The 17,236-nt window shown below is 69.5% G+C and overlaps 5 protein-coding genes across 5 annotated transcripts; 4 read left to right on the top strand and 1 right to left on the bottom strand.

Annotated features, from left to right (window-relative positions):
• The first annotated feature begins 425 nt into the window (after nt 1–425).
• LOC136003889 (collagen alpha-1(I) chain-like) lies at nt 426–2,090 on the top strand. Its single transcript, XM_065659872.1, has 3 exons — nt 426–989; nt 1,356–1,458; nt 1,786–2,090. The coding sequence occupies exons 1-3, from the start codon at nt 426–428 to the stop codon at nt 2,088–2,090; spliced, it is 972 nt and encodes a 323-aa protein (XP_065515944.1).
• Nucleotides 2,087–5,912, top strand: MUC1 (mucin 1, cell surface associated). The gene is made up of 7 exons (XM_065660435.1): nt 2,087–2,215; nt 2,697–3,529; nt 3,682–3,740; nt 3,815–3,957; nt 4,196–4,311; nt 4,402–4,548; nt 5,370–5,912. The coding sequence occupies exons 1-7, from the start codon at nt 2,173–2,175 to the stop codon at nt 5,442–5,444; spliced, it is 1,416 nt and encodes a 471-aa protein (XP_065516507.1). The 5' UTR covers nt 2,087–2,172; the 3' UTR covers nt 5,445–5,912.
• Nucleotides 5,913–7,649: 1,737 nt separating this feature from the next.
• TRIM46 (tripartite motif containing 46) lies at nt 7,650–13,227 on the bottom strand. Its single transcript, XM_065660434.1, has 10 exons — nt 12,665–13,227; nt 11,779–12,034; nt 11,339–11,682; nt 11,104–11,247; nt 10,899–10,994; nt 10,549–10,802; nt 10,175–10,296; nt 8,745–9,044; nt 8,372–8,669; nt 7,650–8,294 (listed from the first exon to the last, which is right to left on the bottom strand). Exons 1-10 carry the CDS (start codon nt 12,725–12,727, stop codon nt 7,919–7,921), a joined length of 2,253 nt encoding a protein of 750 aa, XP_065516506.1. The 5' UTR covers nt 12,728–13,227; the 3' UTR covers nt 7,650–7,918.
• KRTCAP2 (keratinocyte associated protein 2) lies at nt 13,005–14,187 on the top strand. Its single transcript, XM_065660437.1, has 5 exons — nt 13,005–13,156; nt 13,398–13,552; nt 13,629–13,692; nt 13,812–13,878; nt 14,001–14,187. The coding sequence occupies exons 1-5, from the start codon at nt 13,153–13,155 to the stop codon at nt 14,119–14,121; spliced, it is 411 nt and encodes a 136-aa protein (XP_065516509.1). The 5' UTR covers nt 13,005–13,152; the 3' UTR covers nt 14,122–14,187.
• Nucleotides 14,188–14,518: 331 nt separating this feature from the next.
• On the top strand, nt 14,519–15,377 carry DPM3 (dolichyl-phosphate mannosyltransferase subunit 3, regulatory). The gene is made up of 2 exons (XM_065660438.1): nt 14,519–14,619; nt 14,715–15,377. The coding sequence occupies exon 2, from the start codon at nt 14,721–14,723 to the stop codon at nt 14,997–14,999; it is 279 nt and encodes a 92-aa protein (XP_065516510.1). The 5' UTR covers nt 14,519–14,619; nt 14,715–14,720; the 3' UTR covers nt 15,000–15,377.
• The last annotated feature ends 1,859 nt before the right edge of the window (nt 15,378–17,236 follow it).

Below are 17,236 nucleotides of genomic sequence, written 5' to 3'. Positions count from 1 at the left end.
CCCCCCCCCCCTCCCGGTGCTCTCCGGTCCGGTGGTCGCGGAGGAGGCGGGGGGGGGGGGGGGTGTGGGTTTCGCTGCCGGTGCCCCCGGCGGAGCCCGCGGCGGCGGGAGGCCGGGACGAGTGCAATATTGGTAGGCGAGAGCACAACACTGCACCGCATCCCGGCCCTGCCGCCGCCGCGGAGGACGCGCACCGGACCCGCCGCTCGGGCCGCTCCGTGCGAACTGCGCGGTGCGCGCCGAGCCCCGGCGGCACTGCCCGGTCGCCATGGCGACGGCTGTCCCGGCAACGCTGCGGAATGTGCCTCCCCCCCCCCCCTCCCCTCCGCCTTCCTTCGCTGCTCCCGACCGCCCGGGAGCGCGCGGGGCCGACACCGGCCCGCCCCCCCCCCCCCCCCCCCCCCCCCCGCCCCACGGCGGCGACAATGGGCGCGGCGGCACCGGGCCCCGCTCTTAAAAGGGCAACGCGGTGCGCGCGGGGCTGCCCCGACGGTACCGGTACCGGGGGCAGTCCCCGGGGCAGGGCTGCCGGATCCCGGGACGGGGCTCGGGAGCGACCGGGGCTTGCGGGAGCCGCGGAGGGGGGGGGGGGGGCCCGGTACCGAGCGCCCCCCGGCCCGTCCGGTGCAGGGCGCGGGGGGGCTGAGCCGCCACCCCCAACACACAAACACCCCCCCCCCCAGGCTGCCGGGGGCACCCGCGGGCTCCGGTCCCGCTCCCGGTTCTTGTCCCGGGGGGTGTCGCGAGGACCGCGTCCGCCAGGGGGCGCTGCAGCTCAGTCGCAGCCGGAGCGGACGGGACCCGACCGGGACCCAGCCGGGACCCAACCGGGACCCGACCGGGACCCAGCGGCCCCTCGTGCGGCGCCGGGCCCGGGGGTCGCTGCCGCTGGGGACTGGGCCCGTTCCAGCCCCATCCCCACCCCCCACCCCGGCGAGCGCTCCATCGGTTCTGCCGACGGGAGCGTTGAACCGGGGGGAGGCTCCCGGGTACCGGAGCTGGCGCAGAGCAGAACGCGGGGGTCAGCTCGAATGGGGGCTTCCGGGGGGGGGGTGTGCTTTGGGGGGAGAAGGGGGTGTCAGTGGTCACGCAGAGCTGCCCATCCCCTGCCGCATCCCCTCTGCGCGGCCCCCGTGCAGGGCTCCCCGTTGGGGACCGGGGTGCAGCCGGGTCTTGGCGACCCGATGCTGAGGCGCAGGACACCCCCCGCTTGGGCACCGTCGGGGGGTCCCCTTCTCTCTGCTCCCCTTTGCACTGACCGCACCCCGCTCGCCGCGCAGGGCCGGGGGGGGGGACCCTGGCCAAGCCCTTCCTGAGACTTGGGGCCTTCTCTGGGAATCGGGGCTCTTCCGCAGGGCAGGGCAGGGAGGGACCGGAGCCGTTCGTGCGGTCCGGCCGTGCCAGGAGCACGTGGCACCGGGCAGGACGGGGGCACCGGCGGCACCTCGTACCCCTGGGGTGGAGCACGAGCATCCGGCTTGGCACCGGGCATCGCCAGGGGCTGTGTCCCCAGAGGGATGAGGGTCTTATGCCTGTTGTAGCACCTAGGACCGGGGGGGGTGCACTGGGACCTGGCAGGGAGGTTACTGGGAGGTACTGGGATTTTATGGGGCCCCGGGCCCCACCTGCGTAAGCATTTCGGGGGGGTATCACCGGCGTTTATTTGAGTGTAGGGCGAGGCAAGGGCCGGCCGGTAATGATTAACTCTGGGGCGAGCCGGGGAATGAGCCCCCCTCCCCAGCACGGGGGACTGGGGGGCTCTGTCCCCCCCTTGCTCCCCACCAGGTTCTGGGGGCCGTGGCGTAGCCCATGGGGTTCCTGTGGGTTTAACCCCAAACTCCCCTGCCCACGGATCCAAGGAATCCCGGCACTGCCCCTTCCCTGTGTCCCCCACCCGCGGCTCGGGGATGCTGCTGGCGGTGCCCCCCCCAAGCCGGGACCCAACCCCGGCCGTCAGGATGCTGCGGGAGCCCCATCGCGCCCCGTACCCGGTGCGAAGCGAGAAGAAGGGGGACCCCCCCCCCCCCCCCGCCGTCGGTGGGGCCGGCGGCGGGGTGGGGCCTCCGCTCCTGCCCCAGGTGTTTCTATAAAGCTCCCTCCAGTTCCTGCTGCCGGGACCGGAGCGAGCCGACAGCGCGCACGGGGGGGCTCCGGCGGCCCCAGACCAGCCCCATGGCCAACACCACCCTCCTGCTGCTGCTGGCGCTGGGCGCAGGTGAGGGGCTGCGGACGGGGACACCCCGAGCCCGAGGGAGCGGGGCTGGGGCGATGCGGGGCTGGAGCCGAGCCCCCGGGGCCGCTTCCGAGCGGGGACCGGGGGACCCCGGCCCCAGCGGTGTCAGCGCCTCTCCCGCTGCATCGCTCCTGGGGTGGTGGCCCCAGCAAAGCCAAGCCGGGGCACGGGGGTCTCGCACCGCCGGTGGCTCCTGCCGGCCGTGCCGGTGCAGCCGGGAGCAGCCGGAGCCGGCTCTGCCCGGGGCTGGAATTCAGGCGTGTCTGGGAGCACCGGGACCACGGGCTCCCCTCCAGCGCCTTCAGCGGGGCAGGGAGGGGACCCACAGCAGAGGGGGCTCATGGGGTGAGGCTCTGGTTGGCTCCTGAGGTCGTGGTGGCTCCCGGTGCCCAGGGTTTGTCCAGCCAAGGAGCCGTGGTGGGTAAACCATTCCCAGCCCCTGACTCCTGGTGTTTTCCTTTAGGTACCTGTGCCATGACCACCACCACCGAGAGCACCACAGAGACCACCACCACCGACACAACCACCACGGAGACAACCACGACCACCACGGAAATGACCACCGAGACGACCACCACCACCCCCATGACCACCGCCCCAAACATCACCATCACAAGCAGCAATGGGACACAGCCCCCCCCTGCTACAGCCTTCCCCAGCACAAACAACACCACAAGCTTCCAGCCCAACAACGCCACTGCCAACAGCACCACGGTGCCTACCCCGGTCAGCTCTGCCACCCCCTACACCAACACCACCATAAACAGCAGCAGCTTGGTCCCCACCTTCAGCGCCAACAGCAGCACCGTGGCTCCCACCATTGCCACCAACACAACCAACAGCAGCACCGTGGCTCCCACCATTGCCACCAACATAACCAACAGCAGCACCGTGGCTCCCACCATTGCCACCAACACAACCAACAGCAGCACGGTGGCTCCCACCATTGCCACCAACATAACCAACAGCAACACCACGGCTCCCACCATTGCCACCAACATAACCAACAGCAGCGCTGCAGCTCCCACCTCTGACACGGACGGTGGCACGGCGATTCTCACCTCCAGCACCAAAAGCAGCAGCACCCAGACCGTCCCCACGCGCACAACCTCTGTCACGGCCCCTATGGTGGCACCGGGCGGCAGCGCCGGTCCCAGCCACAACACAGCCACCGCGGTGCAGCTGCTGCTCAGCATTCCCCTGTCCTTCCACATCCTCAACAGGAGCTTCAACGAGAGCCTGCGCAACCCCACCTCAGAGCAGTACCGGAGCCTGAGCCGCGCTGTGCTGGCCATGGTGAGTCCCAGAGCAAAGCCCCCTGTTCTGTGCCCTGTGCAAGTGCCCCCGGTACCCGCTTCAGCGGCGCTGGTGCCGTGATGGGGAGCACCAAGGGGATGGGATGGATGGAGGAGGGATGGGGTCTCCATCACCCTCATGCTCTGTTCCAGTTTGACCATGTCTATGGCAGTGGGCAGAGCTACAAGGGATGCAGTGAGCTCCGTTTCAGGTGAGTGGGGCTGCACCACGCAGAGCCCCTGGTGCTGGGCACCAACTGGGCACTAACACTTCTCCCATGGGCAGCCAAGGCTCCGTGGCCGTGCAGTCCACCCTCGTGTTTGACCAGGGCAACGCCATCATCTCCAGCACTGCCGCTGAGCAGCAGCTCAGGAGCAACCTGGACCAGAATGGCTTCATCATGGGCCTGCAGCTGGATGACATCTCGAGTGAGCAGGAGCTTTGGGATGGGGATGTGAGGGAGGATGGAGCCCCACGGGGGTGCTTTGGGGGTCTCCCTGCTGGTGGGGGGCAGCCTGCAGAGCCAATGCAGGTTCCTAGTGCTCTGGGAACACCAACCGGACTCCTTGGAGGAGGCCCTGTCCTGGGGGTCTCTCAGAGCTGTTGGTCCTGGCCAGCCCCATGGCTCTGCCCCACAGCACAGACACGGCTCTGGTCCTCTTTCAGGCAACACGGACGGGATGCCCCAAGCGATGGCGCCTGCGGTACCAGGCTGGGCAATTGCTCTGCTGGTCCTGGTCTGCATCCTGCTGCTGCTGAGCATCCTCACCTGCCTCCTGCTGGTGAGTCCCCATCCCCATCCCTCCTGCCGGTGGGTCCCTGGCCCCATCCCTGTGCCATCAGCCCCCCCAACCCCATCCCTGTGCCCCCAGACCATCTGCGCCTGCCGCCGGAAGACCCGTGGGAAGCTGGACCTGTTCAGCACGAAGGATTCCTACCACCCCATGTCCGAGTACCTGCAGTACCAGAGCCACGGGCGCTACGCATCCCCCAGCAGCAAACCCAACCCCTACAGCCAGGTGAGCACCCAGCACCGCCGGCCGCTGGTTAATGGCTAACAGAGCCGGCGGGGCCGGTGGCCCTGGGACCCGGCGAGGTAACTTTCACGCCTGGATGGAGCAGCGGCACCGGTGCTGGCAGAGCCGGCCCGGCCCCGGGGAGCTCCACAGCCTCGGGTGGCTGCTGCTGCTTTGCCCCTTCCCAAGCACTGTGTCCCAGCCAGAGCCTCGCATGTGCTGGAGTCGGGGCATCCTCCTGCATGGATGGGGAGTGGGCTTGACTGGGGGCCGATTCCTGTACCCAGCACTTATAGCAGAGTCCCATATCCTGCACCCCATATCCTGCACCCCATAACCTGCACCCCATCTCCTGCACCTTGCACCCAGCACCACTTAACCTGCACCCCATCTCCTGCACCAGAAGCTCTGTAAGCAGAGCTGCAGGACAGTGCCTGGAGCTGCCTGCACACGGACAGGCCCTGGCTCCCCTGAGCAATATGGGGTGCAGGGGCCACCCCCGTGCCCCCCAAGCTCTGCCCACGCACCGGTGCTGCAGCGGGAGCCGCATCCAGCTGCGTGGCCCCATCGAGGCTCCCCCTCAGCAAACACCAGGGGCCTGGGTAAATATTTACCTTGGCTCTGCCTGGGCTGGGCTTATCCTGCAGGAAGAGGGCCACGGCCAGGGCCGCGGCACGGCTGCTGTGCCCATGGGGGTCATGGTGGGCTCAGGGTGCCCATAGGCAACCGTGGGTGCCCACCATGCAGGGTGGGGGGGGACACTGGTTTGGGCTGACCCCGTGGTGATGGGGGGGGTCCGGCACTGAGGAGGGGGCTCGTTGCAGGTTGCTGGCAGCAACGGCCCAGGGACCGGCACCTTCACCTACACCAACCCTTCCGCTACCTCCGACAACCTCTGAGTGACTCCGGGATGCACAAGGAGAGGGTTTGGGGGGGGGGAGCAGCACCGGCCCCAGGCTTGTTCCTCTCCTCACCCCCCTGCCATGGGCAGCAGGAGCTGGATGGTTCTGGAGCAGCCGGATTCATGCGCATGACAGAACTGGATGGACAGGGATTGGGATCCAGGCTGGGAGGGGGGTCCCTGCACCTCCGGTTCCTGCACGTGCTTCGCTTTGCACCAAGGGGGGGTCCCGGCTCCTGCACCCCCCGCATTCCCCCCCCCTCAATTCAATGGCTCTTTTGTGGTGTTATTTTATACAAATACATCTCTGTGGGATGTGGGCTCCAGGCTCGGCTCGGGGGGGTCCTGCGGGTGCTGGGACAGCCCCGACGTGGCTGCCCCTCACTCCGTGTCCCTGCCCCGCACGGCTGCAGGCGCTGTCCCCCGTGTCCCTCCGCTCGCACCCGCGCTCCCAGTTTCTATCGCATGAGCAAACACGAACTGTTCGGCACAACCGGTTCCGCCGCGTCACCCAAAGGTGACGATAGGAAAGGTAACCGAGGGGCCGCAAAGCATGAGCCGGGTCCGAACGCGGCCGGGCCCGCTCCAAACCCCGCCTGGTCCAGGTTTGGGATGCTCCAAACCCGGAGCGAGCCCTGAGAGGGCTTTGGAGAGGAGCAGGGCAGGGCTGGGGGGCAGCGGGATGGAGCAGTGCGGAGGGGGGGGTGGAAGGAGGACCTGGCCTGCTTGCCATGGGGCAGCAGGGAGTGGGGCACTGATGGGGGGCAGCCCCACAGCATCCCCACTTTGGGGCTGGGCGCTGGGAGGGTTTTGGCAACCACTGGAACAGCAGAACGAGGAAACAACCTTCCCCAACGTGATCGCTCGTGAGGGTGGGCACGGGGCCAGCGGGTGGCTGCTGGGGGGCCTGCCCTGCGGAGGTGGTGGCACAAGCCCCAAGGCTGCGGGGGGGGGAGGTAAGGGGGTGTCTCTGCTGCTTCTGGTTCTCCTTGTGCCGTGCTGGCAACCGGAGTTGCCAACAGCAACAGCGGGACCAGCATCCTGCCAGCGGGGATGGGGATGGGGGGGCTGCAGGGAGGGGGGGGCACGGGGGAACGGCACAGGAGAAGCACCCGGGGACGGGGACGAGGGGACCGTGCCCCGCACAAAGGCAGCACCGAGGGTGTCAGCCCCAGCCCCGCACACCCAGGGCACGGGGCAGGGGCGAGCGCGGCTGGGCAGGGCGGGTCCCGTCCGTCCCGTCCCGTCCCCCCCCCGCACCGAAACCCTTCCAGCCCTGGGCAGGGCCCGCAGGAATCGAAACTGGGCACAAAGTGGGGCTCGTTCACGAGGAGCCGGCCCCGACGGCGCGGACAGCGAGGGACCGCGGCCCCCGCGGCAGGGCCAGGGCCAGCCCCGCACGCAGCCCCTCCTTGAGCCGCGCTGCCGCAGGTACCCGGGATGTGGGTCCAGCCCCTGTTACTACCCCAGAGGATGCCCCAGTGCCCCCCCCCCCGCCCCGGGCTGGACCCTTGTCCCTGGGCTTGTGCAGGGAGATGGTGCTGGAGGGCCCTGATACCACGGGGATGGGCAGCAGAGGCCACGCGGCCGGGCAGGGACTGGACACGTCAGCACTGCCTGAGCCCTGCCCTGGGCAGGATTAACCCGTGCTGGCCACAGCCCCAAGGCCGGCTCAGCCCCACAGCCCTGCTGCCAGCCCCACAGCCCTGCAGGGTGGCTCAGGAGGAGTCTGGCGTTGCAGTTTATTGTAGGAAACCATGAAAATACAGCGACTGTAACAGAACCCAAGAGAAACGACAGCAGCTCAGATGGATCCCGGTGCAGGATCACCAGTGCAGGAGCACCAGTGCAGGAGCACCAGTGCAGCATCGCCGGTGTGGGATCACCGGTGTGGGATCAATGTTCGGGCCGGATGCCGACCCCACTGCGGTTAACGGGGGCCCAGCATGTCCCTGCGGAGCACGTGCAGGCAGGGCCCCGAGCATGGAGCTCCCTGGGGGACATGGGACACACTGCAGCCCCCCCGCAGAGCAGGGAACACCCCCAGTGGCTGTGCCCAGGGCAGCCACATTGAACATGAGCCGTATAAAACAAGTCTCCAACACCTTGGTCCAACCCAGCCCTCCCCATTGCCCCCAACCCGGCTGCCTCCCCCACCCCAGCCAGCACCCAGCGGCGCACCCCCCACTGTCACCCCACTGTCACCTCACTGGCACCTGCGGTCCCCCCTCCCTGCACAGCCCCGTGTCCCGCTCACACCCCCTCCCTGCTCCACCTCCAGGGCTGACCCCTGCCCACAGCCTTGAGCCGAGCTGGGAACGGGGGCTGCAGAGAGGGAGAGGAGGGGACGGCAGCGCTGCCCCCGTCCCCCCCCTGTCCCCCCAACCCCACACCCGGCCTGCTCCCAGCGGCAGGGCCACCCCTCGCGTTCTGCACCCCCAGCCCCGGCGCTCGGCGGGGCCGCAGCGCGGCTCAGTCCAGCTTGGCGAAGCCCCCGATGGTCACTTTCCGCTCCTGCTTGTTGGCCACCAGCTCCTGGAGGTGCAGGGCCCCCCCGCCGATGAAGCAGAAGGCCGGGCAGACGGGCCCGGAGCAGTCCACGCCGCACTCCCAGAGCTCGCGGAAGGAGACGGCGTCGTAGAAGCTCACCTTGCCCTGCTCGTAGTCCAGGCAGATGCCGATGCGCGGGGGCAAGGGCACGGTGCAGCCGTTGGGGTCGCGGGAGGTGAGCGCCGAGCCGTGCGACAGCAGGATCTTGCCCATGCCGATGGTGAGGAAGGCGTAGGGAGGGGGGGCCTCCACCGTCGTGTCCTCTGCTCCGCTGTCGTGGCCGCTGTCGGGGTCGTACCTGTGGCAGGGGGACGGGTGAGGGACGATCCGGGGCTCCCCTCGGCACCCCATAGCCGGGAGGGCACCAGCACTCACCTGGGGCTCACCACATCCTGCGGCACCTGGAACCACTCCTGGAGCTTGCTCTCCAGCCCCACTCCCACCTTGACCAGGTAGGAGCTGGGGTCCACGCAGCAGGCCCAGTAGCTCTTGCCCTGCGTGATGGCCACGTCGCCGATGACCAGGTCGATGGAGAGGTGGCAGCTGGTCATGAGGCGCTCGGCAGCAAAGAGCATGGGGATGCCGGGCACGCTGCGCACGGCGCGCTGGTCCTTGCTGATGGCCAGGCGGTCCCGGTTGAAGCCCCAGCGGTTGTCCAGGAAGAAGTTGAGCACTGCAGGAAGGAGGAGGAAGGGTGAGGACGGTGCGAGCAGCCCGCGGGCTGCTCCGAGCCCTGGCCCCCTCTCACCTGGGGCGGGCGGCGTGTGCAGGTAGATGTCCTCGCTGTACTCCCCGAATCCCGCCTTGTTGCAGCCCTTCACCCGCAGCACGTACACGCTGTCCGTGTCCAGGTACTCCACGAGGGCGCTGGTGCCGCGCACCTCCTCCCGCCGCTGCCACAGCTTCAGCCCCTTGGCCTTGGTGTCGGTCTTGCGGTACTCCACCGTGTAGTGCCAGGCGGGCGGCGAGTGCTGCGGCAGCCGCCAGCACAGGAAGATCTGGTCATAGGCGTAGGTGCGCTGCGTGTCGATGACGGGGGCCTCGGGGGCTGTGGGGAAAGGCACCGGCGGGCATCAGGCAGCATCCCCCCCCCGGCAGGCGGGGAGGCGGCCAGACGCAGGGAAGGGGCATTCCGGACGGACGCACGGACGCACAACCGGGAGTCTAAAGGGATCTGACTGCAGAGACCGTGTGGAGGCACCAGAGAGGAGCGAGAGTCGGGGAGACAGAGGAGCTGCTGCTGTGGGGCTGCAGGGACCAGACAGGCTGAGTGCAAGTCGGGAGGGAGGAAAGAGAGAAAGAGAAAGAGAGAGGATGGAGGCAGCAAGAGAGGAGGAGATGAGGATGGTGGGGTGAGGGTGCCAGCGGCACGGTGGGAGCAGAGGCAGGGTGGGAAGGAGGGTGGGGAGATGAGGGGGTGGGGGGGGGAAGTGGGACGAGGAAGGGGGTGGAAATGGGGTGAGGAGGGGATGGAAATCACGTAAAAAGGAGGAGGAAATGGAGCGAGAGAGGGACAGAAATGGGGTGAGGAGTGGATGGAAATGGGGTGAGAAGGTGGTGGGAGGGCAGGAGGAGCGGCAGCAGATGGAGGAGTGGGGCAGAGCCACCACCTGCCACCACCGGCGGGCAGGAAGGGGATGAAGGATGGCAGAGGAGCAGGATGGGGATGGAAGATGGCAGCGGAGCGGGGATGGGGCAGGACGGGGATGGAGGATGGCAGCAGGGACGGGGATGGAGGATGGCAGCAGGGATGGGGCTGGAGGGATGGGACAGAGAGAGCGGGGCGGGCTCTGGGGCAGGGATGTGACTTGCCTCAGTTACTTCAGTGACGACTCGGCAGCGGGCGCAGCCTATAAACAAAGAGAGGTAGAAGCAGGTCTGAAAAGTGCCGCCGAGGTGCGGCAGGGCCCCGCGGCTCCTGCCCGGGGGGAAGCGCTGCCCTGGCCGCGGCGCAGCCGCCGTCCGTACTCACCGTCCAGCGCCGCTGCTGCCCTTACGTGGCACCACAGCCCTGCCTGTGCTGCCTCCGCACCCGGCACGGGGCGGAGGGGGGGGGGTCTGGGGGCTGTAGGGGCTGTCCCTGACCGGGAGGGGGGACCAGCAGACCCGCGAGCGGCCGTGGCCGGGGGGCTGCACCTCCGCATGGGCACAGCCGGTGCCCGGCGCTGCTGCCGTTACCTCGGATGAAGGCCAGGTCCGTGAGCAGCTTCAGCTCCCTGCTGACGTCCAGCTGGAAGTGGCTGAAGGAGGCTGTGGCCGCGGGCCGGAAGCTCTGCAGCGAGTCGGTGGCCCTGAGGATCCTGCAGCGCGGGAGAGCGGGGTCTCAGGCAACAAGAAGCTGAAGTTGAGCTGCTTCAGAGCATGCCGGAGCCTAGAGCCCCCGCCATGTGCTGGGAGCACCCCCAGAGCGGGAGCAGCAGCTCAGGGAGGGGATCCTGCCCCTCTGCTGTGCTCTGGGGAGACCCCCCTGCAGCCCTGGGTGCAGCCCTGCAGCCTGTGATGCTCACCCTGCCTTGGGCACCGCAGTGCCCTGGGTGCCCGCAGCCCGGTACCTGTTGTGCAGCTGCTTGGCAGCCTGGACGAAGCAGGGGTGGTCAGTCTCCTTCAGCACCTCCTGGGCATAGCCCACCATGCCTGAGTTCTCCAGCATGGCCTGGTGCTCCTGGATCTGGCCGTGCAGGCTGGCCAGCCGCTCCTGCTGGCACTCCTCGATGGCCTGCAGCAGGGTGGCCCGCTTCTCCTCCAGCATGGAGCACAGCCCCTGGATCAGCTGCGACACCTCCTCCTTGGCCTGCGAGCCATTCACCTGCCCCACAACGGAGGGGTCAGCTCGCTGCGTGCGCCGCGGCGGAGCGGGACAGCCCAGGGAGAGCCTGGGCACTGCAGCAGCCTCCACGCTCACCTCTGTGTGCTTCACCGTCTCCTCCAGCTCGGCAATCTGGGTCTGCACCGTGTCCTGGCTGCTCAGGATGTAGGCGAGGCTCTTGGTCAGCTTCTCCTGCAGGGAAGGAGGTGAAGGGAGGCGCTGGCAGCTCCCACACCCCCACCCCACCCACCCCATGGGGTGACCCCAATTCCCCCCCCATCCCTGCCCCAGCAGCTCTTACCCTGAGGGCCTGGTACGCGCTGAGCACGGGGGTGATCTTGTGGCTGGTGTGAGTGCGCCGCACACGGCAGAGCTGGCACACCAGTCGCTGGCACGTCTTGCAGTAGTGAGTCACCTCCTCCTTGTGCTCAGGGCACATCAGCCCCTGCGTGTGGCCATAGGGGAGCTCAGTGGGGCCCTGAACCCAGCTCCCCCGAACCCTCAGCACCCCAAAGGAGCAGGGAAGGAGCCGGTACCTTGGGGCGGAAGGTGAGGGTGGGCGGCGTGGGCTCGTGCTGGGCTTTCTGCGTGCCCCAGGGATGGTAGAGCTTGAAGCACTCATTGCAGAAGCTGGACTTGCACTCGGTGCAGCCCTTGGTGGCCTCCAGCTGCGGGGGCTTGCAGAACTGGCACATGATGGCAGCGCTGATGTTGATGGTCTGCCGGTAGCGCTCCACCACCCGCTCCAGCGTCAGGTTGCGGAAGAGGCTGCCCAGGCCCCGCTCGCCCAGGTCCACGTCCCGCCGGCACGCGGGGCAGGGGAAGCTCACGCTCTGCGGGTGCACCGGGCCCCGCTTGCGCCCGGGGTAGGTGCCGAAGCCTGAGGGGGGGATGCAGGGAAAGGCATCAGGCTTGGGGCAGGGGGGGCAGCACCCCCAGACCCGCGGTGCCATCCCCGTGCCCTCCGGTCGCTCACCCGACTTGAGGAGGCGGTCGAGGCGGTCGGGCTTGGGCACAGCGCGGCGGCCCAGGCGGGGGCTGCGGGTGGCCGGGGTGGCGGCGGGCGAGGAGGGCTCAGAGGTGGGGTCGCAGCAGAGGTACCCGTGCTGCAGCAGCACCTCGCTGGCGCAGACGTGGCAGACGTTGTGCGTGCAGGGCAGCGCCAGCGGCTGCTTGTACATCTCCTTGCACACCGGGCACACCAGCTCCCGCTCCATGTTCTTCATGCTGGTCTGCGGAGAGAGCGGGGAGCGTCATCGGATGGGGCTGGGAGCAGCAGCAGGGACAGGGTAAGGACCAGCACTGGGACCGGCAGCAGGATGGGGACCAGGACTATGACCGGGATGGGGGCTGGCATCAGGGCCATGATCAGGACCAGCAGTGGGACCAGAGCCAGGACCAGCCCCAAGTGTGCGAGCAGGGCTGGGAGCAGCAGCAGGGCCTGGATTGGGGCTGGGATCAGCGGCACGGTCAGGATTGGGATCAGGAGCAGCTCCAGGGCTGAGATGGGGATGGGATGGGGATGGGACCAGCACCAGGATCAGCCCCAGCCCCAGGGCCAGGATCAGGCCTGGGCCAGCACCAGGATGGGCCCCAGGGCTGCGACCGGGATGGAGCCGGGGCCGGGGCCGGTCACGATGGGCACCGGCAGCGGGCCCAGAGCCAGGCCCGCGATGGGGAGGGGGGGTCCGGATGCGCCGGGGTCGAGCCCCTGCAGGGCCGCGCCGCCGCCCCGCTCGCCCCCCATCGCGCCCCGCCGCGTTGCCATGGCGACGCCAGGCCCGGGGGGAGCGCGGCCGGGCCCGGCCGCCCCGCGGTGCCCCCCTCCCTCCGCCTCCGCCGCCGCCGCCGCCGCCGCTCACGCTGATGCGGACGAGCGCGTCCATGATGGAGGTGAAGGTCTGCAGGTCCTCGCCCTCGGCCATGGCTCCGCGCCCGCTCCCGGCGCCGGTCCCCGCGGCGGCAGCAGCGGACACCGCGCTCTGTTGCAGGGAGCGGCGGAGCCGGGGGGGAGGGCGGGGGCGGCGGCGCGCATGCTCAGCAGGACCGGGGGCTGGGGGGGGGTGGTTGGGGGGGGGGGGGGGGGTGGCACCGGGAGGCTCCCGCAGAGCCCCCGAGCACCCCGGGGAGGGTTCGGAGCGCGGAGCCCGTGAAACCGGTACCGGGGCCGGCACCGGGGAACTGGGGGGGGGGGGGAAACGGCGGCGCCTGTCCCCGCCGCCAGGGGGCGCCGCAGCGCCGCGCCCGGACGCCAGGGGGCAGCACCGGCGCGGGGCGGGGCCAGCCGGCGCGGGCGCAGTGCGCAGAGCGGCGGTACCGGGACGGCACCGGGACGGCGCCGCGGGGCACTATGGGTAACGTGGGATGGGGGCACCGGGAAGGGGGGGGCACCGGGAAGGGGGGGGGCACCGGGAGGGGGGGGGCACCGGGAAGGGGGGGGGCACCGGGAAGGGGGGGGCACCGGGAAGGGGGGGGGCACCGGGAAGGGGGGGGCACCGGGAAGGGGGGGGGCACCGGTAGTGATGGATGGGGGGGGGGGGGGGGGGGCTCGGTCCCGGTGCCCCCGCTGAGCCGCCCCCCCCTCCCCGGTCGCAGCCGTAGGCACGGGCACGTCGCTGGCGCTGTCGTCGCTGCTGTCGCTGCTGCTGTTCGCCGGGATGCAGATGTACAGCCGGCAGCTCGCCTCCACCGAGTGGCTGACGATCCAGGGCGGGCTGCTGGGCTCCGCGCTCTTCGTCTGCTCCCTCACCGTATCCTTTGCACCGGGGGCCGGGGCTGCGGCGCTTCCTCGGTACGGCCCCGGTACGGTCCTTAACCCCCAGGCAGGCCTTCAACAACCTCGAGAACCTCGTGTTCGGGAAGGGCTTCCAGGCCAAGATATTCCCGGAGAGTGAGTGCTGCGGGGAGGGGTTTGGGGGGTCCCTGCTCTGCCCTTGGGGCCCAGGGGCTCTGCTGCAGCCCGGGCCCCCTGCACCGGGGCTGCATCGCTCCCTCCTGCTCTTCCCGCAGTCCTCACCTGCCTCTTGCTGGCTCTCTTTGCCTCCGGCCTCATTCACCGCGTCTGTGTGACCACTTGGTAAGTGCAGGCTCGGGAGGGCGAGGAAGGGGGAACAGGGACCCGCAGTGGGATGGAGGGGGAAGGCTGGTTCACCCCCGTGTGTTACTGCCTGCGCATCCTCACCTCTCCTTCCCCCACAGCCTCATCTTCTCCATGGTCGGCCTCTACTACATCAACAAGATCTCCTCCACTCTCTACCAGTCCGCAGCGCCCATCGCTGCTCCCGCCAAGGCCGTCGGCAAAGGCAGGAAGAGGAATTGACGTCCGGCAGCCCCTTCCCCGGGGCAGCCCGCTCCCCGCCGGGCCCAATAAAGCCATTTCTTTGTAGCCCCGTGCCTGCAGCAGTGGCTTCGGTTCCTCTGCCCGGTTTCCTCTCACTGCTCTGTGCCGGAGGCTGGTCCTGCTCAGGCTCCGGCCGGTTCCGTGCTCACCGCTGGGCGATGGAGGGGGGCACCCTCCGTCCGCTGGCACGGCCATTGGGAACAAAGGGGCCGTGGGAGGACCGGCGGGCCCCGCGGCCGGACGCGGCGGAAGCCGGGTGCTTCCTGCGGCACCGGGGGGGGAACGGGAGACGGAACGGGGGGGGGGGGGATGTGGAGGTCACCCGCCCCGCCGCCAGGCGGCGCTGCACGGGCCTCCCGCTGCGCAGGCGTTCGGCGACGTGGCGCTGCTGCGAACTACACCTCCCAGCGGCCCCCGCGCGGCCGTGACGTCACCGTGGCGACGGCAGGAGCGCAGGGCCCGGGACCGCCGGAGCCGGTACCGGAGGGGAGGGGAGGGGGGGGGCCCGGTGCGGGTGGCGGCGGGGCCGGCCCGGGGCTCGGGGCGGGCTCTCACGGGCGCTCTCCCCGCAGGCCGCCATGACCAAGCTGGGGCAGTGGCTGTGCGGACTCGTGCTGCTGGGCTCCGCCTGGGCCGCGCTGGCGCTGGCGCCGCCGGGGCTCCGGTTACCGGCGCCGCTCCGCCAGGCCCTGCTGCCGCTGCCCGTGTACCTGCTGGTGGCCTTCGGCTGCTACTCGCTCGCCACCGTGGGCTTCCGCCTCGCCACCTTCAACGACTGCGAGGAGGCGGCGGCCGAGCTGCGGGAGCACATCCGAGCGGCGCGGGCAGACCTGGCCCGGCGCGGCCTGCGCTGCTGAGCCCAATAAACGGCGCGGACCGGGGCGGACGGGGGGGGGCTCCGGTGCGCCCGGGGGCTCCCGGGAGGCTGCGAGGCCGCTCTCGGGGCCCGGCTCCGGGGCGGGGATGGAGGCTCCGGGCCCGGGCCCGGCCCCGCGGTTCTCGCCGTCGGGTGGGAGCTGCCGCGGCCTCGTCCCCGTCCCCGTCGCGGCCGCCGTGCCCCGGTTCCACGGGAGGAGGAGGGAGCTCCCCCGGGCGGAGCGGGCGGCGCAGCCGGGGCCGTGCCCCGCAGCACCCGGGGGGGGGCTCAGCCCCACGCTGAGGTCGCTGCGCGGTGGCTCAGGCCGGGACCTGTCCCTTGTCCCCCCCCACCGGGGCTCCGTCGCGTTCCAGCCGAAGGCCTCCCTTGTGCTTAATGAGCGGCCCGCAGCGCGCGGCGTAATTAACAGGAGGAGTTAATGAGCTCCTTCCGGGGGGCAGCGTGAGGGGCGGCACCGGGCGCAGAGACCGCAGGGCAGGAGCTGCAGCTGCGGGGGGGCGGCGCCGTGGGCTGCTCACGGCCCCCTGTGGGCTACTCGGGACCTTCCATGGGCTACCGGGGTCCTCCATGGGCTACTCGGGACCTTCTGTGGGCTACTCACAGCCCTCCATGGGCTACTGGGGTCCTCCATGGGCTCGTCCCCCCGCACATGGAGGGTGGCAGCGTCTCCGTGTTGGGTACGTGCTGCTGCAGGCGCTCGCCTCCATCCTCGCCATGGGGCCACGTCCCGGTGCTCCCAACACACGCAGCTGGAGCCACCCGAAGCCCCGGCCTCTGCTCCCGCTCCTTCTCCCAATCCCAATCCCGCTCCCGATCCTGCTCCCTCCGTGTTGACTTTCCCCAGGCCACGCACAAGGTGTGAACCAGCGTCGGAGCCGCTCGGGCTCTGCCAACATCCTCGTCACCGCTTCCTTGATCCGCCTGCGTCACCCTCCCTTAATCCTGCCCCGGGGGGGGGGTGTTCTCCTGCCCCATGTGGAGTTGTCCTGCCCCATGGGGGGCTCTCCTGCCCCATGGGGTCTCTCCTGCCCCATGGGGGGGTGTTTGCTGCCACCTTTCCCAAGGCTGTGGTGGCTGTTGTGTACTTGGCACCCAAGCACGCTCCTGTCCCCCTTGCTCAACATTTCCCTGGTGGCTTCATTCCAGGTCATTGTTCATCGACTTTGGGTCCACGCCAACGTGTTCAAGCCGCAGAGGCCTTTTCCGTTCCCATTGTGACCAATGGCCCCAGGCTGCTGCTCCTGGGGAGGTCAGCGCAGCCTCCCCAGGCAGTGCCACCATTCCCTGGGTCCCATCCGGGGCTGATGCTTCCACTGGGGGCTGCTGGAGGCGGTGGAAAGAGCCCCCAGACCCACACTAAGGGAAGGAACAAACCCGGCCCCGGGAAGTCTCTGATTTATTCAAGGCACTTCAATGGGTACAAAAGAGACGTGGGGCTTCCCGGCAGCGCCAGGCAGCTCCATGGAAGACTGTCCCATGGGATAGGTGGGAGCCTGGGGGGTGCTCCTGGCACCCCAAAGGAAGCGCTGAGCCCAACCCGACCTGGAGGGACCAAGGGCTGGGGGGACGCTGGTGAGAATGACCCGCAGAGGCAGGAGGTGGCTCCTGGTGCTCAGCACTGGAACTGGTCCCTACTGGAGCAGGATGGGACCGGGGGATCCTTCATGGTCCGGTGCCCTCAGGCAGGGAGGGGTCTGTGGGGCTTGTCCCGGTACCGCCAGAAGAGCCAGAACCTGACGATGCTGGTGACGATCCCCGGCACGTTGGGGACCTGTGGGATGGGGGGAGTGGGTCTGGATCCACACAGTTCCTGGTGCTGCCGGGGGGGATTTATTGGCCTTATAGCACTTAATTAATGGGAATCGATCCTCGTGTCCCTGAGCCCAGGCACGGGCTCTGCCGTGTGACACACGGTGACAGAGCGGGGTCAGCCCAGTGCCGCCGCTGAGCTGAGCACCATGGGATGGAATGGGAAAGGATGGGATGAGACGAGCCATGAGATTAGGAGGGGCTGGGACAGGTTGGGATGGAATGAGATGGGACAGGATGGGATGAGACACAAGATTGGATGAGATGGGATGGGACAGGATGGAATGGGATGGGATGAGATGGGACAAGATGGGACGGGATGGAATGAGATGGGAAGGGGAAAGGGAAGAGAAGGGAAGGGAGCACCCTCGTCCCCCCCAACACACCGTGATGTAGGGGTCTCGGAGA

The sequence above is a fragment of the Lathamus discolor genome, chromosome 24 (assembly GCF_037157495.1).
Source record: "Lathamus discolor isolate bLatDis1 chromosome 24, bLatDis1.hap1, whole genome shotgun sequence".
In the NCBI taxonomy this organism is placed as follows: domain Eukaryota; kingdom Metazoa; phylum Chordata; class Aves; order Psittaciformes; family Psittacidae; genus Lathamus; species Lathamus discolor.
The sequence above is the reverse complement of the archived record's forward strand: the minus strand, read 5'-3'. Positions and strand labels throughout refer to the sequence as shown.